The sequence below is a fragment of the Gymnoscopelus microlampas genome (genome assembly GCF_963454915.1).
Source record: "Gymnoscopelus microlampas genome assembly, chromosome: 7".
In the NCBI taxonomy this organism is placed as follows: domain Eukaryota; kingdom Metazoa; phylum Chordata; class Actinopteri; order Myctophiformes; family Myctophidae; genus Gymnoscopelus; species Gymnoscopelus microlampas.
This window is the reverse complement of record NC_139944.1, coordinates 41,854,253-41,874,252: the sequence shown is the minus strand read 5'-3', so window position 1 is coordinate 41,874,252 and position 20,000 is coordinate 41,854,253. Positions and strand designations below refer to the sequence as shown.

The 20,000-nt window shown below is 41.9% G+C and overlaps 3 protein-coding genes across 6 annotated transcripts in view; 1 reads left to right on the top strand and 2 right to left on the bottom strand.

The window, feature by feature from the left end:
- The window catches only part of LOC311049731 (histone deacetylase 7-like), a 71,040-nt gene extending 52,042 nt beyond the window's left edge, over positions 1–18,998 (top strand). For all 4 annotated transcript variants that reach the window (XM_084063534.1, XM_084063535.1, XM_084063537.1 and 1 more), the window contains exons 19-25: positions 158–277; positions 4,814–4,911; positions 9,548–9,666; positions 9,944–10,077; positions 10,900–10,984; positions 15,423–15,591; positions 15,858–18,998. In XM_084063534.1, the coding sequence (XP_083919660.1) occupies positions 158–277; positions 4,814–4,911; positions 9,548–9,666; positions 9,944–10,077; positions 10,900–10,984; positions 15,423–15,591; positions 15,858–15,903 (771 nt within the window). In that variant the 3' untranslated portion in view covers positions 15,904–18,998. The remainder of the gene's footprint in view (positions 1–157; positions 278–4,813; positions 4,912–9,547; positions 9,667–9,943; positions 10,078–10,899; positions 10,985–15,422; positions 15,592–15,857) is intronic.
- dennd6a (DENN/MADD domain containing 6A) overlaps positions 1–20,000 on the bottom strand; it is a 252,356-nt gene that overhangs the window by 71,907 nt on the left and 160,449 nt on the right. The gene's annotated exons all lie outside the window — the stretch shown is intronic.
- The window catches only part of LOC311048853 (twist-related protein 2-like), an 8,300-nt gene continuing 7,432 nt past the window's right edge, over positions 19,133–20,000 (bottom strand). Inside the window, exon 2 of the mRNA XM_084062174.1 lies at positions 19,133–20,000. This exon is cut by the window's right edge and continues 303 nt beyond it. The gene's annotated coding sequence lies outside the window, so the exon portion shown is untranslated.

Below are 20,000 nucleotides of genomic sequence, written 5' to 3'. Positions count from 1 at the left end.
GGAAGCACCATAGATGACAGTGAAGCACCAAAGATGACAACACAAGCATCCTCTAGTCTAAGTGATAGAAGTAACATGTTGCCCGTTTAGGGAGTTAGGATTGTACCCTCTTGTTAACTTGTTACTCTTGTTAATTTGACTTCCAATCAATGTCCAGGACGTTCACCATGGTAACGGCACCCAGGAAGCCTTCTACAATGATCCCAGAGTGCTGTACATATCTCTGCATCGCTATGACGACGGCAACTTCTTCCCAGGTAGCGGAGGTCCTGCTGAGGTAAGTGTCAACAGGCACTCATAATAGAGCTTGCAGCTTGCACTCATAATGTAACTAGAAAAGTGTGCTCCCTGGAGAACAGGTCTGCCAGGCCGGGTTGCCTAGCCAAGGCCTGCAAACTTTGGAAGGCAGTCATAGCCACTTGGAATGGGATCTGAAAAATCAGATCAGAGATGACCCCAGAGATAATGTGTACGGTCTGTGTGAGTTTTGGACAAAATCTGTAGGAGTAGTACAGTAGCAACAATGCAAAATGGCGGAAAATGTAATCTGGCACAAGTGGCCGGGGGCTAAATGGTGTGTGAGAATCTATTTGTAATGTACGAGCTACGGTTCAAGAGTTACAGAGGCCACAGTGGCGTCAATCTGTCTTGAGGCTGGGGGGGGTCCGCCCGTCTGTGACCGCGCGCGCAATTTTATTTTTATTCCCCTTTTATTTTGCGGGTTTTCGTGGTTATTCCCCTTTTATTTCCGTTTTTTATTACTTTAATTCGGTTAATTCGGTATAAAAAAATGTACTCCATGAAGTGTATATGTGTGGCAAAAAGGAAACGTTGCAGGGGGGGCTTATTTAATTGTTTTAATATATATATATTGTGTTATCAATTATCAACAACCATCATCTTCAGTTTCAAAGTGCTTTTTCTTTTACTTTATTTCAGTTTTAGGGTTAGGGTTAGGTTAGGGTTATGTTATTTAATTCTCATTTTTGCCTGATTTTACCGATTTATTATCAAAAATAAATAAATGAATCAAAATATATATTATTTTTTTTGCGAAATCTATTGGGTGGGCCAGCTTTATACCCAGGCCCACCCATGGCTGCATGATGAAAACTGAGCTAACAAATGTTCTCTTTTGGGGGTCCCGACCCTGGCACACAGCATTTTCAGATGGGGGTCCATGGCTAAAATCAATATATTAAAATATTTTCAGAATATCAGATCTACAAGCTCACAACACATTGCAAGCTTGTGAGCTTGTAGATCGGCTATTTTCAAAAGTTTAAATAGGGCTGAAGTGGTTTATGTATGTTTTGTCAATTAAAATCAAGCTGCAAAGGCAAAGAAACATTAGGCTAACTAAAGTTTTCAAATAATTGTAGTGGAGTAAAAGTAGGCTATAATATTTGCCTCTGAGATGCAGTGGAGTAGAAGTCAAAGTAATGCAAATTGGAAATACTCCAGTCAAGTAAAAATACCTTAAAATTATACTTGAGTACAGTACATGTACTTAGTTACTTTCCACCACTGATTAATTACTCACCTTCTGCAAAGATGACGAAAGAGATGACTACTGTTACATAGACAGAGAGCATGGTGGGGTAAATATGAACTTTTGCCCTAAAACATGTATATTCCATAATGTCCGACGTTCACGTCTGTTGTTTACGTTATTGATGGGACTCATGGGAGAACGGAGAATGGAGGCTTGACGCACGTCGTCAAGGGGCCTTCGTGGATATCTGTTTCCTTTCAAAAATGATGCACATTTCAAAATAAGAGTTTTTTTTATCTATACTTGTAATAATGTTATAATTCCACATACGCTTTATTTTGATACACACTACTGGAAATAGAAGTAGCCAGGTAGCCTAGTTGAAACTACAACGGTGTCTAACCGAGAGTTATACTTCTCCACCCAACGGTGTATAAACGAACGGACCAAACCATTTTGGGATTTACACGGGGGGGGATAAATTAGTGTTTATTAGTGCATGTCATGATTTCAAAAGCGGGTTCGGATTCTATTAACTTAAATTAAAAGTTTTTTTTAATTATCCTAAATTACTTGGGGGGGGGGGGGGTCCAATCTGACTTGGGGGGGTCCAATCCGAAGCCAGGGGGGGACAAAACCCCCCCCCCCCGGGACTGACGCGCATGATTGGCCAAAACGTTAAGTGGGCTTTGGACAAATAGTAGACTTTTTTGTTTGTTGCTAAAATCAGTCTCATGGTGGCGCTATAACAGGACAATTTGAAAAAAAATGGTGTGGAGGTTCTTCCTTGGCCTTCTGGTAGTGTGCATTCAAAGTTTCTCACCAAACTGTCCTGCAGTGCTTGTGGAATTTTGTGCAAAATGGGCCCCTCCCGTAAACTTTGAAAGCAATTCTTAGCCAATCAAGATGGATATCACACAGCTATAGAAGCATGGGAGATGTTAAGGATATTTTAATACTTAGCCTTTAGTTTTTAGGTAGAGTGAAAAAAAAAAGCCAGATGGAACGTGTGGGTGTGTATGTGTGCACTTTCTGCATGGTGAAAAATCATTGTTTAATGAAAACATGTTCCTAGATGTTTATAATTCAATACTTAGCTTGATAATATTTAGATGTTGACTAGAGTGAAAAAGTTCCAAAAGCTGGATGTGAACCATCAACCTTGAGCTTATGTAACAGTGATTCATCTCCTGCACCACAGAGGCATCAACTATATTTGTGACAATTAAATACAACACATGTTCCGAGCTTGTAGACCTGCTATTTTTATAAATGAATCCTAATTTATTTTTGAAGTGGAACGCAACATGAACGGAACGTATTTGTCGTATCGCTTAAGATGCTTGAAGGTGCTGTGTATAAAGTTTTTACCTCTATTAGGTAATATATAGGTTATCAATTTAAAAGCTGTAATGTGACCTGTGCCAGTCCTTGGATTGTTCACCACACAGGCTGGCCTCTGACCATGTATGAGGCATTGTACTGCAACTTAGGTGCAATTAATTAATTCAGACTTGTTCGTCCAAAATTGTAGAGTGGTTTCAAAGCAGGAAACCCTTTTATCCGATAAAACCAATACCGCAGGAACCACTTAAGTCATACTTCGTTCAGTTTAGTGTAGTTCAGCTTGTTTCAAAATACTGCATTGAACTGCGGCGCTTTGTATTTTGTAACTTTTGCTGCAGGATGTGCACAAGATGACTGCATGTTGACATTCTCACAGGAAATTCTGCCGGCATATAAATTCTGCCTTGTGGTCTTGCCAAAAAAACAAGTGTGATGCACATTCCCAGTCAGATAAATTGACCCCAACCCACGGTGGCATTAACCACCCACTCCATCCCCAGCATCCCCACCTCCCGGCACCCAATCTCTCCCACAATAATGAGGTTAAAATGGCCGATGTTTTCCCATAAAATCTCCCAATGGGCGACGGTACATAAAACGCTGCGATGGCTTGGATGTGGCTTCGCCTTAAGTGGCCCCTCGACCTCCGTTGAGCTGTGTGGTAAGCCTCTGGAGTCTCGCTGTCCCCCGTGTAGGTATGTAACGCACCATGGGGTCGATGTGTGATGTCATAGCCATAACAGAGAGCGCTCAGTGCCACACAGGAACCATTGGAGGCCTTAATCCGCTCCAGCAACTCGTGAAACATGAAAGAATGAGCGGACAGAGAGGGGCGCAAGAGATGTGGAAGTGAAACAGAGGATTTGTGTGAATGTGTTTCTTCTGTGTGTGTGTGTGTGTGTGTGTGTGTGTGTGTGTGTGTGTGTGTGTGTGTGTGTGTGTGTGTGTGTGCGTGCGCGTGCGTGCATACGTGCATGCGCGTTTCCACGTGCACATGTGTGTGCATATGGGTACATTACCAGTTGGCAGAGGATGGACGGCCTCATGTGGTTTTGGTTTACCCTGTGAACATCCTGTCCACTGAGAGAAGAGTGGAGTCAGACGCTCTACGATGCACATCAGCATTCTCGCACTTTCAAACACCCTCTCACACCCACCCCCCCCCATTCCCCCACCCCCCACCCCCTCCATGCACACACACACGCACGCACACACACACACACACACATTTGCACACTAAGGAAATTATGACGCCCGGTTGCCAAGCCCGTGTCAGTCAGCCTCCTCACTCTCCTCTCGACCTGCCACATTGACTGATGGTGAAGGGTTTAGAGAATGGCTAAATAGCTGCTAGCAAAACTACAAAGAGAGAGGCAGGAATCTGTAGGCCTACTTCTTTCCAAAACCTGGGCCTCAAGTCGTCCTCCATTCCAAGTATGCAAGGTCAAACAGAGGAGAAGTCCTTTGCGATTCATCCTGGCATTTTGTGAAATCGCTTAAATCTGAATATTAGCAAGTGCCAAATGAAGATTAGTCCCAATATAGCCATAAAGCTTGGGAATCGTCTCTGGGTGGTGCATGCGCTGTTATGGCTCTGAGTGATTTATAAGCCCATTTGACAAATTGTATCAGAAATCAAACTGGAGGGATGGGGGTGTCGAATTAATAGCCATGCGTCTTTCATTTAGGAATTGTAATCACTCCCTTGTGTTGCCGAAAAGCAACACAGTCCCTCAATTGCTGTAACTTTTGCAACACTGGTGCTGATTTTGTGAACATTTGACACAAATCTTTCATTACTATGCTGTTGCCCAACTTTCAACAGGGCTCAGTGTGATATTGCCTAAAGCCAAGATGTAGAGACATGAACATACATTACAGTATCAAAAAACATACACATTTAATAAACCAATGAGAAAAATACCAATGAAATATTTCTCTCCCTCTCTCTCTCTCTCTGTCTCTCTCTAGGTGGGTGCTGGTGCAGGTGACGGCTTCAATGTCAATATAGCGTGGACAGGTGGCTTGGATCCTCCCATGGGCGATGCAGAGTACCTCGCGGCTTTCAGGTACAAAGTGAACATGTGCTATTAGAACATTATTATCATTATATTGTATGTATGTCCGCCTGTCCGCTACGACTCAGTGTTATCTCTCTATATATTTCACAACACAATAACACAATATCTGAAATATCAAGGTCAGGAAAGTCCATTCTTGTTACTATTCATCGTGGAAGGAGACTGATAGTGTTTGAATGTTTGTCTCAATCGATTTCCCTTCCCTAGATTAAGTTTCCTACTGTAGATTACACAAGATAATGATAATGACAAGTTGATCTCTCATTTTCCTATTTGACATTCAAATGAATAAACACACTACCAGACAGCCCAAATGAAGTCAGTGATGTTCTAAGTTGCTCAACTAGGCACACCCCTAGGTCACTCAGTCTGCCTATCTACTTCATCCACTGGACACACATTGCACAACCTTTAAATGACATTGTTGATGTTTCATAATGCGTTGTGCTCTTGTTTCTCCTCTCATCTGTGGAGCTATAAATGCATACAGCATTGGTTCTCAAAGTGGGGTCCGGGGACCCCCAGGGGTCCTTGGGGGGGTACCAGGGGGTCCCCAGCAAAATTAGTTAACTCATTCAGTGCCAATTAAATAAAAAAATAATTGCGTACTGTACCAGCGATCTTTCGATTTTCTTACCTTTCAAGTAGTCACAGAATATTTATCTCCAGTATGATTGATCCCCTTATGGTTGCTATTCACTGAGGGCTTCACTGTGTGGTTTCACAAATGTCAACGAGGTCATCACGACCTCGTTGACATGTGTTGTCTGCCTTTGAAAATAGCATGTCTGGACCAAAAATACATAGTAAAAAAAAAAGGTACACAGGAGCCGAGATACAGCCTTTTTAAGTAATAAGTTAACCAAGAAGTGAATGGAGCAGCAAATCTTCGGATCACGAAGGGTTCTGAGCGTGGGTTCTGAGCGTTCTATGGCGCTATGGGCAATTAAAAAATCGGGCGGATTATACGTCAATGGCACTGGATGAGTTTTAATATAGCGTCACAACAATTTTAACCACTTTAACCATATTTTATACTTTGGCACCGAGTGCCGCACTATGAGCTTGTAGATCTGCTATTTTTGAAAAATCCCTGGCAAAAAAAAAATGTTGAGGTGGGGGGTCCGCAGCCAAATACAATTTTGGGGGTGTTTGACATGAAAGAATGTGAGAACCACTGGTATCATAGTTGTGGCATACTGTATGTACTGTAGTACATACAGTATGCCACAACTATGACATCCATAACTTAACGATCAGGCATCAGCAATTATCTTCTACAAGTGTGGATTAATGTGCACCTTTGCACTCGCAACGCACTTTCCCCCGTTTCATTCAATCCACTTCCATGAATGAATATGGTGAAGGTCTGCTGTGGGGTGTAATGGACTCTGAGTGTTTCTGTCAGCAGCGCTGGCTCACCACCAGATGATTAAACAGTATGTGAGGTCTGAATGGTGCATACAGTACACACGCTGGGTGGGCCTCTCTCGTCAAAGCAGCGATGCTAACGGGCTATTCCGAACGCGAAACAAATCTTAAGACTCCAATAGGCGGGCTCCAGTAACTCTACATGCGGTGCTTAGCGGTGCTTTGAATGGTCGAACCTGTCCTGTGCCGTGAAGCATTTGTTAAGCCTGAGTTATACGGCATGAGGGAGTCACGTACCAAAAATAGACGCACTTGCGCAACGCGCGTGTGAGCTGTAGATCGGCTATTTCTGGTGCGCGGCGGGCATGGTGGGCGCACAACCAGGTATAATTCAGGCATTATTTACTGGCATGGCTCATCAGGTTTGGGCAACGGTGAACGTTTCTAAGTCTAAAACTTCCTCATTTTTTTTTACCACAGTATAGTACTGCACTGTGCAAATACCCCATGAAAAATGTGCCCACTAACAAAGGCTGTTTGGATTGGCAGACGTTTTAGCATGGCATTCAATTAAAATTCTTCAGAGAAATTACATCGTACAGTATTTACCCCGACACAGAAAGCGTTCCTGCAGAAAGAGCACAGGGTTTGAATCCAGGGTTTTGATTTGGGATTGTACAGTGCGGCCAATCTGTTGATACCTCAATGCCAATAGATCGCATACGATTCTGCACAGACGAGATTTAATGCATCATAAAATCATGTTTATGCAATGAGCACCACAACTAATCTGGAGCCAATGTTATATTTCATTTCACATACTACATGACTTAAAAGAAAGGGGTTTCCAGACTCTCTCTCTCTCTCTTTGGAATGGAGCAGAAAGTTAGACCAGAGTGTGACTGCTGATGATGTATGTCTGTGTTTTTGGGTGTGTATTAGTGACAGGGGAAATATTGTGGTTGAGAGTGGTGGGATTGTCGCACAGTCAAAAGAGGATCTCAACTCATTGAGTTGAGATTATGTGTCACAAAATGGTGATGTACGTGTGCGTGTGCGCGTGCGCGTGCGCGCGCGTGCGCGTGCGTGTGCGTGTGCGTGTGCCTGTGTTTGTGTGTGTGTGTGTGTGTGTGTGTGTGTGTGTGTGTGTGTGTGTGTGTATGTGTGAGTGTGAGTGTGTGTGTGTGTGTGTGTGTGTGTGTGTGTGTGTGTGTGTGTGTGTGTGTGTGTGTGTGTGTGTGTGTGTGTGTGTGTGTGTGTGTGTGTGTGTGTGTGTGTGTGTGTAGATTAGAATAGAAGTAGGATACTAAGGGTAGAGTGGCAGAGTCACTTGTAACAATCACTCTGTCTGTCTGTCTGTCTGTCTGTCTGTCTGTCTGTCTGTCTGTCTGTCTGTCTGTCTGTCTGTCTGTCTGTCTGTACATGTCGTACGTGTTCATGCGCACATGTGCTGCATTGAAAGAGCAAAGTGGATTTACCAAAGGGGTCAGACTTAGATATGATTGAGTCCAAAATCACCAGTAGCTCAACTCACACACACACACACACACACACACACACACACACACACACACACACACACACACACACACACACACACACACACACACACACACACACACATGTCATGTGACATGCATGTGTGTGTATTTCGGCCCACCAATGCATGCATATAGTATGTGTGTTTGTGCACTTCTGAGAGTGTGCAAAAGCTGATAGGCCAGGCTGTGTGTGGAGGGAGAGGAGAGGAGAGGAGAAGAGGAGAGGAGAGAGGTGGGGGGGTGCATTGTTAGGGAATCCAAAGGCGGTGTAATTAAGCCCAATGGATCCCAGATGGCTGGCTGTCAGTGACGTGAGAAGAGGGACGAGCTCCTAATGGGAACCAGGCGGCTCACAAACGCCTTTGAACTGCCGCCCTGAGAGAGAGAGAGGGCGGGGGTGGGGGGAATCAAACGCGGCATGGGCCGTGCACGCTTGCTAAATCACTGACAGCAGGAGAGGAGAGGAAGAGCAGAGGAGGAGGAGAGAAGAGAGGGAGAGAGAGAAGTGGTCCCAACAGAGTACAGGGGAGTATGCAGGCAGGGCGTCACAGTCAAGGCTGCAACTTGAACTTGATTTGTATTTATCTGTGTCACTCACCTTTATGTAACACAGGAGATTGTCTGTTGTCTGTCTCCTGCTTAAATTACTTTTTTTCAGCCTTTATACTGTATATAGTACAAGAGTTACAGATTACAGATTTACATCCAAACTGTACTTTTTTTAATATACTGTATACTCACCGAGTATATAGATTCTTAGTTTTCACATACATGTGAAATGTGTGTGAAAACTAAAATAAATCTTCTAATTTTAAATTGTGGAAAAAATATATATAATTACAAATGCAATAGCCATAGTAAGGGAATTTAATCAGCTTCTATATCAAAGTACCTTCAGACCTGATTAGATGTGACCAGGGCAGGCCTCGAGTTATTAGAGGCCCATGGACTGGTTCTGACTCCTTAGACCATTTAAGTTGAGGCTGCACAATATCTTATGCCTCATTTATACTCCCTCATACCATGGTGTCCCGCACCAAAAAAAATGCTATCTAAAGCTCACAACGCGTTGTGAGCTTGTAGATCTGCTAATTTTGAGCACGGGACACCACCGTACTACTAAGTATAATCATTTTTTAAATAAATGTTTTTATTAAGCCTGGGCTTAATAAAAATCATGCTTTAGATCCAGATTTAATTAGATACACTGTTGGTGGTGTGCTCTGTGCCAAAGCGCCCACAGTATTGTAGTCCACCTCACCATGTTACCATGAGGACTGACTAAGAACCATGTCTGGGGGTGTTCTGCCTTGCCTTACAAGGTACAGTAATTTATCTAAACTAAAGACCCCTGAACAGGCTTCTGATCTTATGACTGATTGGGATTCATCATAACCCACACACACACACACACACACACACACACACACACACACACACACACACACACACACACACACACACACACACACACACACACACACACACACACACACACACACACACACACACACACACATGGATGCGATTGAACCACAGCAGTGCAACCGAATGTTTCATAAATGTGGCGGTAGTTGTTAGTTTGTTTACATTCTCAAGGGAATTCACTGGCATAAACATGTATAGAGAATTATTGACATTATTGAGACACGCTGTTTATTTATCTATGGTATGCGGTTTCTCTCTCTCTCTCTCCTGGTTCTTCTGCACAGGACGGTGGTGATGCCGATCGCCCAGGAGTTCTGTCCCGACGTTGTGCTGGTGTCGGCCGGCTTCGACGCCGTAGAGGGGCATCCGGCCCCACTGGGAGGATACAGGGTCTCGGCCAAGTGTAAGTGCTCCTAATTCAACACACACAGACACACGGTCGCATCAACATAAATGTGTAGACGTGTGTTTGTTTATCACACGCAGGTGCAATGTGAAAATGAAGATGCATTTGTCTTTTTGATGACACTACTGTAGATTACCATCCAACGGTTCGGTTCAATGGCTTGTTTGTTATCTGACTCTCCTCGTGTGTGTGTGTGTGTGTGTGTGTGTGTGTGTGTGTGTGTGTGTGTGTGTGTGTGTGTGTGTGTGTGTGTGTGTGTGTGTGTCCATGACAGGCTTTGGCTTCCTGACCCGTCAGCTGATGTTACTGGCAGGTGGTAAGGTGGTTCTGGCTCTGGAGGGGGGTCACGACCTCACTGCCATCTGTGATGCCTCAGAAGCATGTGTCAGCTCCCTGCTCGGCATGGAGGTATGAGGGGTGTTTGTGTGCGTGCGTGCGTGAGTTGCATGCCTGTCTGTGCATGTGATTGCATGCAAGATGAGCGTTGTTGGAGGTGTGTGTGTGTGTGTGTGTGTGTGTGTGTGTGCAGGGGGAGCAAGTGATGAAGCAACATTTATACATATACAGAGTTACATAAGTATGTGTTGTTGCATGTGTGCGTGCATGCGTGTGCTATCCTGCTCGTCTATTCAATCCAGGAACGCATCTCTGTCAGTTTAGATGTCTTTGGCTATTCAAAAATAGCAGATCTACAAGCTCATAGCGCGGCACTCATGTGAGTGCCGCACTGTGAGCTTGTAAAATTTGTGCTAATCTTTGAATAGATATTTTTTAAAGCGAACATTTGTAAAATATTTTGTTCCAGGGACCTGGAACAAAATAGAAGATTTGAGTTACAAACGCAAAGATTTGAGTTACAAACGTTCGCTTTAAATATATATATATTCAAAGATTTGCACACATTTTCACGATTTTTCAAAAATAGTAGATCGAGTGCCGCACTACGAGCTTGTACATCTGCTATTTTTGAATTTCCCAAAGTATAAAATAAAGGTTATTGTTCAAATTTAAAATGTCACACTATGCGTTCTCTGATTTCTTTCAACCTTTATATACAGTACAAAAGGAAGAGTTTACAGATTACAGATTTACATCCAAACTGTCCTTTTTGTTTTAATAGAGGCCACACATGGACACACACACACACACACACACACACCTGGCTCCATGTATGTGCTATTCTGCTCTTCTGGTGTGTACTGTAATACTCCTCCACCCTTGTCTCTGCAGGTGGAAGCCCTGTCCCAGTCAGTCCTAGACCAGAGGCCCTGCGCCAACGCTGTGCACTCCCTTCAGAGAGTCATTCAGGTGCAAGGTGAGAGAACAGACGGCAAACAGTACGGACTGCATTATACACGCAAGGGTGTATAAATCAATCTATAGCGGTTCAGAGGTGCACGCACATCCAAACATTTCGACGGGTGCTGGATCAAAGAGGATAAACTGTGAACAAAAGGAGAAGGTCCGCACATCGTCTTGGTGCTCCAAAAATAATGTAATAATAGAGAGGTTATTGACCACTCTATTATTACATTATTATTATTATCCTTTTGTTCACAGTATAATACAATCTGACATGCGCTGTGAAATAAACACCCAAGAAATTCCACACATTATACGCAAACCAGTAAATATCCTGTATGTATTTATGTTATTGTCAAGTCACCGCAAGTTTTTGCTCATGAGAGTTTTGAGGTTTTGTTAAACCCATCTTTTTTTAGCCATTATATTCACATCCTCTTTTTTCTTCTGTTTCCTCGATCATCTTCTTCAATCTTGTTTTCATCATCTCCAGTCTTTCTACAGTAATATCTCTACTTTATTGCATTGTTTCTCCCCTTGAACATCTCACTCAACGTCTCTTCAAATTCCTAAAGGTCGTCTCAACCCCTTGATCTCACATGCAGTAGCATTCCTCACAGTGTTGTTGGTAATGCATTACGTAGTATTACTTTCATGAGTAACAAAGTAATGGGTTATTTTGAAAAATTGGTAATACTACAGTTACTATTTCACATAATGCCTTACTTTGAATGCCTTTTTTGAATTGATGCATGCTAATTACAATGCACTTTTGTCTACCGTTTGTTATTTACACCTTTAGTTGATTTATAGCATTTTAATAACATTGTGTCATTCTTCTCTATTCCTTTTAATCTTATGTGTAGTCCTTTTGCACTTCCTCTGAGGGCGTTTTGTAAACATAACACAAACAAACACATGACTTGGTATTAGGGGTGTGCCGATATATCGTCCCGCGATATATCGCGATACGTTTTCGCGACGATATGTATCGTTTTGGGGAAAAAAAATATATATATATATTTTTTTACACAATCATAATAATCAGGCATGCAAACGGCCCCGAAGTGAAAAGAGTGACAACATGTTTTTTTTCGGGTCAGGTGTCATACTATTTGGATTCAAAACGGCTATTGTAGCTGAAAAGCTACAAGTTTGCATGTCTGAATAATGCAAAAACTGAATTATTTGTTTGCATTTTCTTTTTTTCTCCTCCATATATTTTCATAATAAAAAAAGTGCGTATCGTATCGTATCAAAATCGTATCGAAGTTGTGAGCCAAATATCGTATCGTATCGTTTCGTGAAATTAGTGTATCGGCACACCCCTACTTGGTATAGAAATTAAATTATTGTAACGTACTGTAACTTGTGTTTATTTGAAAGTAACGAGTAATGTAAATGTATTGTTATTACTATGCTTCCCATCACTCATCTCATATATTACTACACAGTAAAATCCTCAGTGTTAATGTAACTCTGAAAGTGTATAAATTGAACAAAATGGAGGTCCATTTGGTTCCGTTTGTAAACTCCCAAAGTTAAATTACTTGTCCTTGCACTGCTACTGTTGACCCACCAACCACCAGTTACCTCCATATTATCCTTGTGTCCCATCCATTCTTTTACTGCCCTCTTTTCCTACATAATATTACAGCTGATTTGGGCCATAGGTTTTCAAAGTGGAGGCCACGGCCCCCAGGCAGACTTTTCTTTTCATCCATTAAGACCCGGAACGCATCTGTGTCATTTTAAGATTTCTTTGGCTATTAAAACAATTGCAGATATACAAGCTCATAGCATGGCACCGAGTGTCGCGGTATGAGCGTGTAGATCTGCTATTTTAAAAAGATTGTGGAAAATGTGTGCAAATCTTTGGATTTATATTTTTTTAACTCAAATCTTTTGCTTCTGGGGATTCTACAAATGTCCCCTAAATCCTAACAGTTTAAAAAAAACTTATGTTGCTCTAATATCAGTGGTTCTCAAACTTTTTTCATGTCAATTTCATTTTCAACGTTGTGGACCCCCCCAGCACTCAGTCTGCCGCGCTATGAGCTTGTAGATCTGCAATTTTTTTAATAGCCAAAGAAATCTAAAATGACACAGATGCTTTCCCGGTCTTACTGGGTTAACCCATTGAGACCTGAAGCCGATTCTACATGTCTCCTAAATCTCAACAGTTTTATGAAAAACGTATGCTTCTATATCAGTGGTGCTCAATCTTTTTCATGTCAAGGACCCCCAAAATGATATGTATTTGGCCGCAGACCCCCATCAAAATATTTTGTTCCAGGGACCCCCAAAAGCAAAGATTTGAGTTAAAAATGTTCGCTTTAAAAAATATATATATTCAAAGATTTGCACACATTTTCACGATTTTTCAAAAATAGCAGATCTACAAGCTCGTAGCGCGGCACTCGGTGCCGCGCTATGAGCTTGTATATCTGCTATTTTTGAATAGCCCAAAGTGTAAAATAACGCTTTCTAGCTCAAATCTAAAAATGACACAGTTCCAGGTCTTAATGGTTTAAATGAATGAAAATAACTCATCATTTTGCAATAGGGCGTCCGCAGCCAGATTCTATGGCTATTCCTAAACAGCCATAGCCTCTGGTCATTGGCATGTAAACGTTTTGGAAACCACTGATTTAGGCATCCCATTGAAATGTTCGAGGTCGGAGTGAAAGCGTCACGTCGCAAGCGTGGTTTAGAGCGTCACAGAAGTGTGAGAGTGTCAGTCCCCCAATCCAGTCTGGAACGTCCCCATCATTTTCAAACACGTGGGACATTTTTCGTCATTGCTCTTCTTGTGTAGCACAGTATCTTGTAATGTGCGCTGCAAAACGGGAATCGTTGTCGGTGAATATGAGATGTCCTCTGAAATTAAGACTTGGAACTCCTTATAGTAGAGCATACATACACATATGTACATCTGCATGCGTGCACGCACACACACACACACACACACACACACACACACACACACACACACACACACACACACACACACACACACACACACACACACGCACACACTACTGCCCTGTCTCCAATTATCTTCAAACACGTCTCTGGCACACGACCTTCGCAACATCCCCTCCTGATTGCACACAAATGTTATCCCAACCCAATTAGATTAATTAAAAATATTTGCAAAACCACAAGAATGTTAAGCCCATAATTTAGGCCTGGGATGAAATATATGCAGGATGCATTCTGAGAAGAACACACACAGAAGGCGCACATGCACCGAGAGAGAGAGAGAGAGACACACACACACACACACACACACACACACACACACACACACACACACACACACACACACACACACACACACACACACACACACACACACACACTCACACTCTCAGGAGTTAAGTGACTGCTTTTCCTCCTGCCACATGTCAGAGGACACACATAACTGCATGACTTTGGGGCAAATAATAGATTATTAAGTTTGAGCCTTTGCTGCTGAATATATCAACATGGCGGCTTAGACGGCGGGTTTTAATATTATACATTGTGACGGTTCTGATGCATAGAACTTGTGTTCAATGACCACAGACATGGCAAAGTATCTGCCACAACTATTACCAGACCTTTGCTCCAATTCAGATCATATAACTACAACACTAGCCAAGTCATGTTTTTCTATAATGTACATGGACATGGCAATAATGGCACTCCATATCGTTGTTGTCGGGCAGAAACCTCTTCTAACATCTCCATGTTTTTCTAACTTTTTGTGTTTTTTTGTAAATTAATGCCCCTACTTGATCACACTACGGTGTCACACAAAAGGATAAAAAATAGCAGATCCACAAGCTCGAAACAGGAGATCTTGAAGATCTGCTGCTTTTGCTATTTTTGGCTGTATGGGCACCATCGTAGGAATACGTCTAAATTATATAATATAATGTTTTTTTGAAAATTTGTGCAAATCTTTGAATATATATTTTTTAAAGCGAACATTTGTAACTCAAATCTTTGCTTCTGGGGGGTCCCTGGTACAAAACATTTTGAGATGGGGGGTCCGCGGCCAAATACATATCTAAAAATGTTTTCTAAATCCTAACAGTACTGTATGTTGCTATATCAGTGGTGCTCCAACTTTTCCATGTCAAGGACCCCCAAAATGATATGTATTTGGCCGTGGACCCCGAGGGACCCCGCCAGAAGCACAGATCGGAGTTTCAAAAAAATGCTTTTAAACATAATATTCAAAGATTTGCACACATTTTCCCACGATTTTTCAAAATATAGCAGATGAAAGCTCATAGCCGCGCTATGAGCTTGTAGATCTGCTATTTTTTGAATAACCAAAGAAATCTTAAAATGACACGGATGCGTTTCCCGGTCTTAATGGATTAAGGATGAGAGCATTGGAAACGGTGATGACGGAAACCGATAATAATATGACTCTCACACTCTCTCTCTCTATGCAGGTAAATACTGGCAGAGCATCCAGCCGCTGGCCTCCACGGTGGATCTGTCCTGCCTGCAGGCTCAGAGGCTGAGGCTGAGGCGGGAGTCGGACAGCGAGGCCATCACCGCTCTGGCTGCTCTCTCCATGGGGGTCCACACCCCGGACAGGGGGGTCCACACCCCGGACAGGTAACTAACCACCACCGCCAATGTGCGGCTGCATGTGAAACAAATTACAATCTTGTCGTGTGTGTGTGTGTGTGTGTGTGTGTGTGTGTGTGTGTGTGTGTGTGTGTGTGTGTGTGTGTGTGTGTGTGTGTGTGTGTGTGTGTGTGTGTGTGTGTGTGTGTGTGTGTGTGTGTGTGTGTGTGCATGTATGTTATTCCTACTGTATAAACAAGCTGAAATTGTTCTTTGTCTTTTTTTCTTTTCTTTTTTCCTTTTTCTTTTGAAAGAAAACATCCGAATGAACTCATGGAAAAAGATGGTGAATCCCTGTAGAGAGAACATTGTTCCTGATACAGTAAATGTCTTCAACCAATTTGCTGCGCAGAAGCACATGCGCACACACCCACACCCGCACCCACACCCGCACACACACACGCACACGCACACGCACACGCACACGCACACGCACACGCACACGCACACGCACACGCACACGCACACACACACACACACACACACACACACATAGGCACGCACGTGCACACACACACAATTGGATCATCACTGGGACCAGTTCCTTTTTGGCCAGTTCATTCATAGCCTCACACAAACATTGCCACCTCCAGCTGCATTACTACTGGACACACACTAACCCTTCCAACCAAACAACAACAACCCACTGACAAGAAAACACTGAGGAGACCAAGGACTCATATTCCCATGATGCATCTCTGTGATTTTCCCTGCACGGGACGTTGTTTAGGGAAACTGGGAAAGTAGAGAAAGAAGTAACGTAACCCCCCGAAAACAGACTTGAAGGATTTTAAAATTCATGGCCGCCACTCAATTTGTACCCATTGGGAGTTAGCAACTTGACGTAGCATGGAGAGACTTGATGAAGCACAGCTCCGCAGCTCTGCGCAGAGCCACCTCAGAGAGGTCTCCCAGAAGAGCTGTTTGAGACCACTTGCACTGCTGTAACCTTGTTAAGGTCAAAGCTCACCGCGGCTCGCTGGAGCCGACCTCTCGGAAAAAGAGGAAGTATAGTCGTCCCAGGACACGTCCGTGAAGAAGAACAGATAAATGTCCTCCACCACTTAAAGACACGTATGACGTCCCACTCTGATGATGTCATATGTCGGCATGTGACAAGACGCCAATGAAGGAAAAAAAATGAATCAGAGACTGAGTTTTCTTTCTTTGTTTTTGCACTGTACGGTCTGAAATGTGAACCTGAAGAAGCTCCATTCATACGATAGAGAAGACCACCTTGGCACCTTCCACCCGGAGCTTCCTCGGGGGTTGACAACAAAACATCTCGTTTTCGCTCGTGTTTTTTTTTTGGAGCTCATTTGAATATGCATAATATTGTAAACGTTTTACTTTGTCGTTTATTGTACGTGTCATCACGTTGAGTTTATTTTTTTCTTTGAACACTCATGCAGGAGTGTAGCTACAGTGAAGTGACACATACAGTATGTTTCATATTGTTTTATAATGTTGAGAAGAATTTCTTTCTTTCTTTGTCTCCTGAGGGAGTTCAGCAGCACAACGTTCGACTGCCATGGTCGTTATTGTCGCTCCCTTTTGGACAAGTCAGTCTTAACTGAGTTCATCTTAATAGCGTTCCTTTAAAAAAGGGAAAGCGTTTGTAATCTGTTTCATGCCTCAACCATTTGAGGATCAGAAGCTGGGGGGTAAAAATGAATAGGAAAAACAAATCAAACAAATCACTTTCAGTTCCTGAATGGGATCTTTCAGCCAAGGCAGTGAGCAGATCAAATACCCATGATGCCTTGCATACACACAGAGATGATTGTACACATGAAGATGCAGATGAACCACATTAACGCCGGCGTCCCTGTTTTAGGCATGCCATTATAGATGGAAATATTTTAAAAAATATTCAAGATAAAAAAATAAATACAAACCTATATTTTTTCCTAAATTGTACCTCTACAAGCTCACCATGTGGCACATTGCGATGCTTTGTGAGCCTGTAGATGAGCTATTTTTTAATAGCCAAAGTATAAAACAGGGCTTAAGTGGTTAGGCACCGTGATGCCTTCCATACTCACAGTGTGTAACAGCACCACGCATACATGATTGTATAAATGAGGGTGCAGATTAAGCATCCACATCAACTTGGACATGAGGAACTACTCTCAGTGAGGACGGTTCCCTGACTTGGGATCAGAACTGTGACTCTGAGTAAGAACAGCTTTATCGTTGGTCTTTTGACAATCACAGAGACAAACAAGTGCACTTAACAGATACCCTCGGATAAGAGAGGGTTGTATTTTAGACAAATGACCTGTGTCTTAAATTCTTATTTTGATAATGTTAGGTTAGTTGGACCAGTGTTTCCACCTGTGGATTAGCATTCCTGCTGTATTTTATAAAGAAAATTATATATATATACTTTACCCCCCTATTGTAACAAGTGAGCCGTCATTTTCTTTGCGTAATTAATTTTGTGCCTTACTATTTACAGTCAACATCAGGGATGTTTTTTTTCTCTCCCTGGACCAAACAGTGACATTTTAACATGGAGTAATAACATTGAGGTAGTTGCATATGCGTACAGTGCAATTGGACACAGGTTGAGAGCAACCAAAGCTTATGAGAACAATATGCTAGCCATGGACTGGCATGGCTTAAATAACTTCAAAGACTTTCAAAAGATTGTGATTGTTTTTTCAATGCTAAACAGTTGAATATCACCAAAGGCACAGAAGGATGTACATGTATAAACAACTTCACTTTTCACTAACATTCTCTAAATATAAATTGATCCCTGTTCAAAAATGTAGTCTTTGAAGTGCTGTATGCATGTTTTACACACAACTGACGGTGCTACGAAAACTTTTAAAATCATTTTGGTATTTCTTAAATCCTGTGCATTGTGGTGCTTTGAAGACAGACAAAAAAAAAACAACGTACAAAATCTATGTCAATGCAATGGCAGCATATTGCCATTGACCATAGTGAGTTATTGTATTTCCACACCTTATATGACTGTCTGTTTGTGTTGTTTAGTCGAACATTAATTTCTTATTAAGGAGTTTTAAGGAGGAACATTCATGACGCGTTGACCTTGCGTCTTTTTGTCTTAAATCATTTTGTATTCTTTCTGTATTTTTGTTCTCGACAATTAACCCTGTAAATGCTGTAGTTAAAGACCAACCCACGTGCCTTAAATGATGATGCTGACCAACCTATGTGAAGGTAGCCTTAGTAAACTGGATCTTAATGAAAACTACGGGCCAAGTCAAGTTACAAAGACACACATCTCATTCTCCATGACTGGTCTGTTATTCTTTCTGTACAGTGTACATAACTTTGTTTCATGTCATCCTTTTGTCTTTTCTACTATTTTTGTCTTAAAAACAAATTTTCCTTAATAAAGGGAAATTATATTCACCTAATTGGTGTACAGTACTGTATTCTTTAAGTTAATTTTATTGATTTTTTGTGTGTTCATTTCTCGTGTGTGTAGCGCTCACATCAGAATTGCTACTGAGTGCAAAGTCTGACATTATCGAGATATCGCACTCAAAAAAATCTTCAAAACATTTTATTATCCACAGGAGCTGACATAATGAAGATAATGAAAAGCAGATGTCACAATACAAAAGAAACGCGATCAACCAGCAATTAGACTATTTATGGATAAGATGGGTTTTTTTCCTATACTGTAACGGTAACCACTTCATGAGAATTTTGGCTCAATTTACAAAGAATGTTCTACTGTTTTAAATGCATTTTCCTTTCACTAAGAACATGTAACAGCAGAAACTTTGCAAAGATTTTAAAACATACTGGATGAAATAGGCCTACTCAACATAGATTATTAATCAGCCTTTCTTGAATTCTAAAGTACCATTTTCTATATTCACTAACAGCTGAACTGAACTCGATTCACGTACGGCAATACAATGTTGATGTCTTAAAAATCTATAATCTATAACTTCATTCAATGGTATCCTAGGAATAAAAAACACAAAAGTGGAATAGTGGGTGGTCGTAGATCAGTGGCTTATCATTCACACAGAAATCTTCCCATGAATATTTTCCATGATGTAAAAGCCAAATGTGATGCATATGCAAATTCACACCACACACACAGAGTCAAGTTAAATAGAAAATACACAGGAAGCTGTACTACAGTACAAAAGCAGAACATTTTGCATCATGTTTCTCACGCTCTTCCCTTTTACCCACAAAATGGGGATGGGGTGGGGTTAAGAGCCGGGAGCGATTAGCTTATTAGCATCTTAGCTGTAAACATTCATTGGCTGTGACCACCCATCAATCGCTGTGCCATTATCATTATTCATCATAATGTTCCTTTGGCAGTGAGTCATCATCCCATTTGAAATGGTTGTTATCACGGTATTAATTATCCGAGGAATCCCAACCCAACAGAT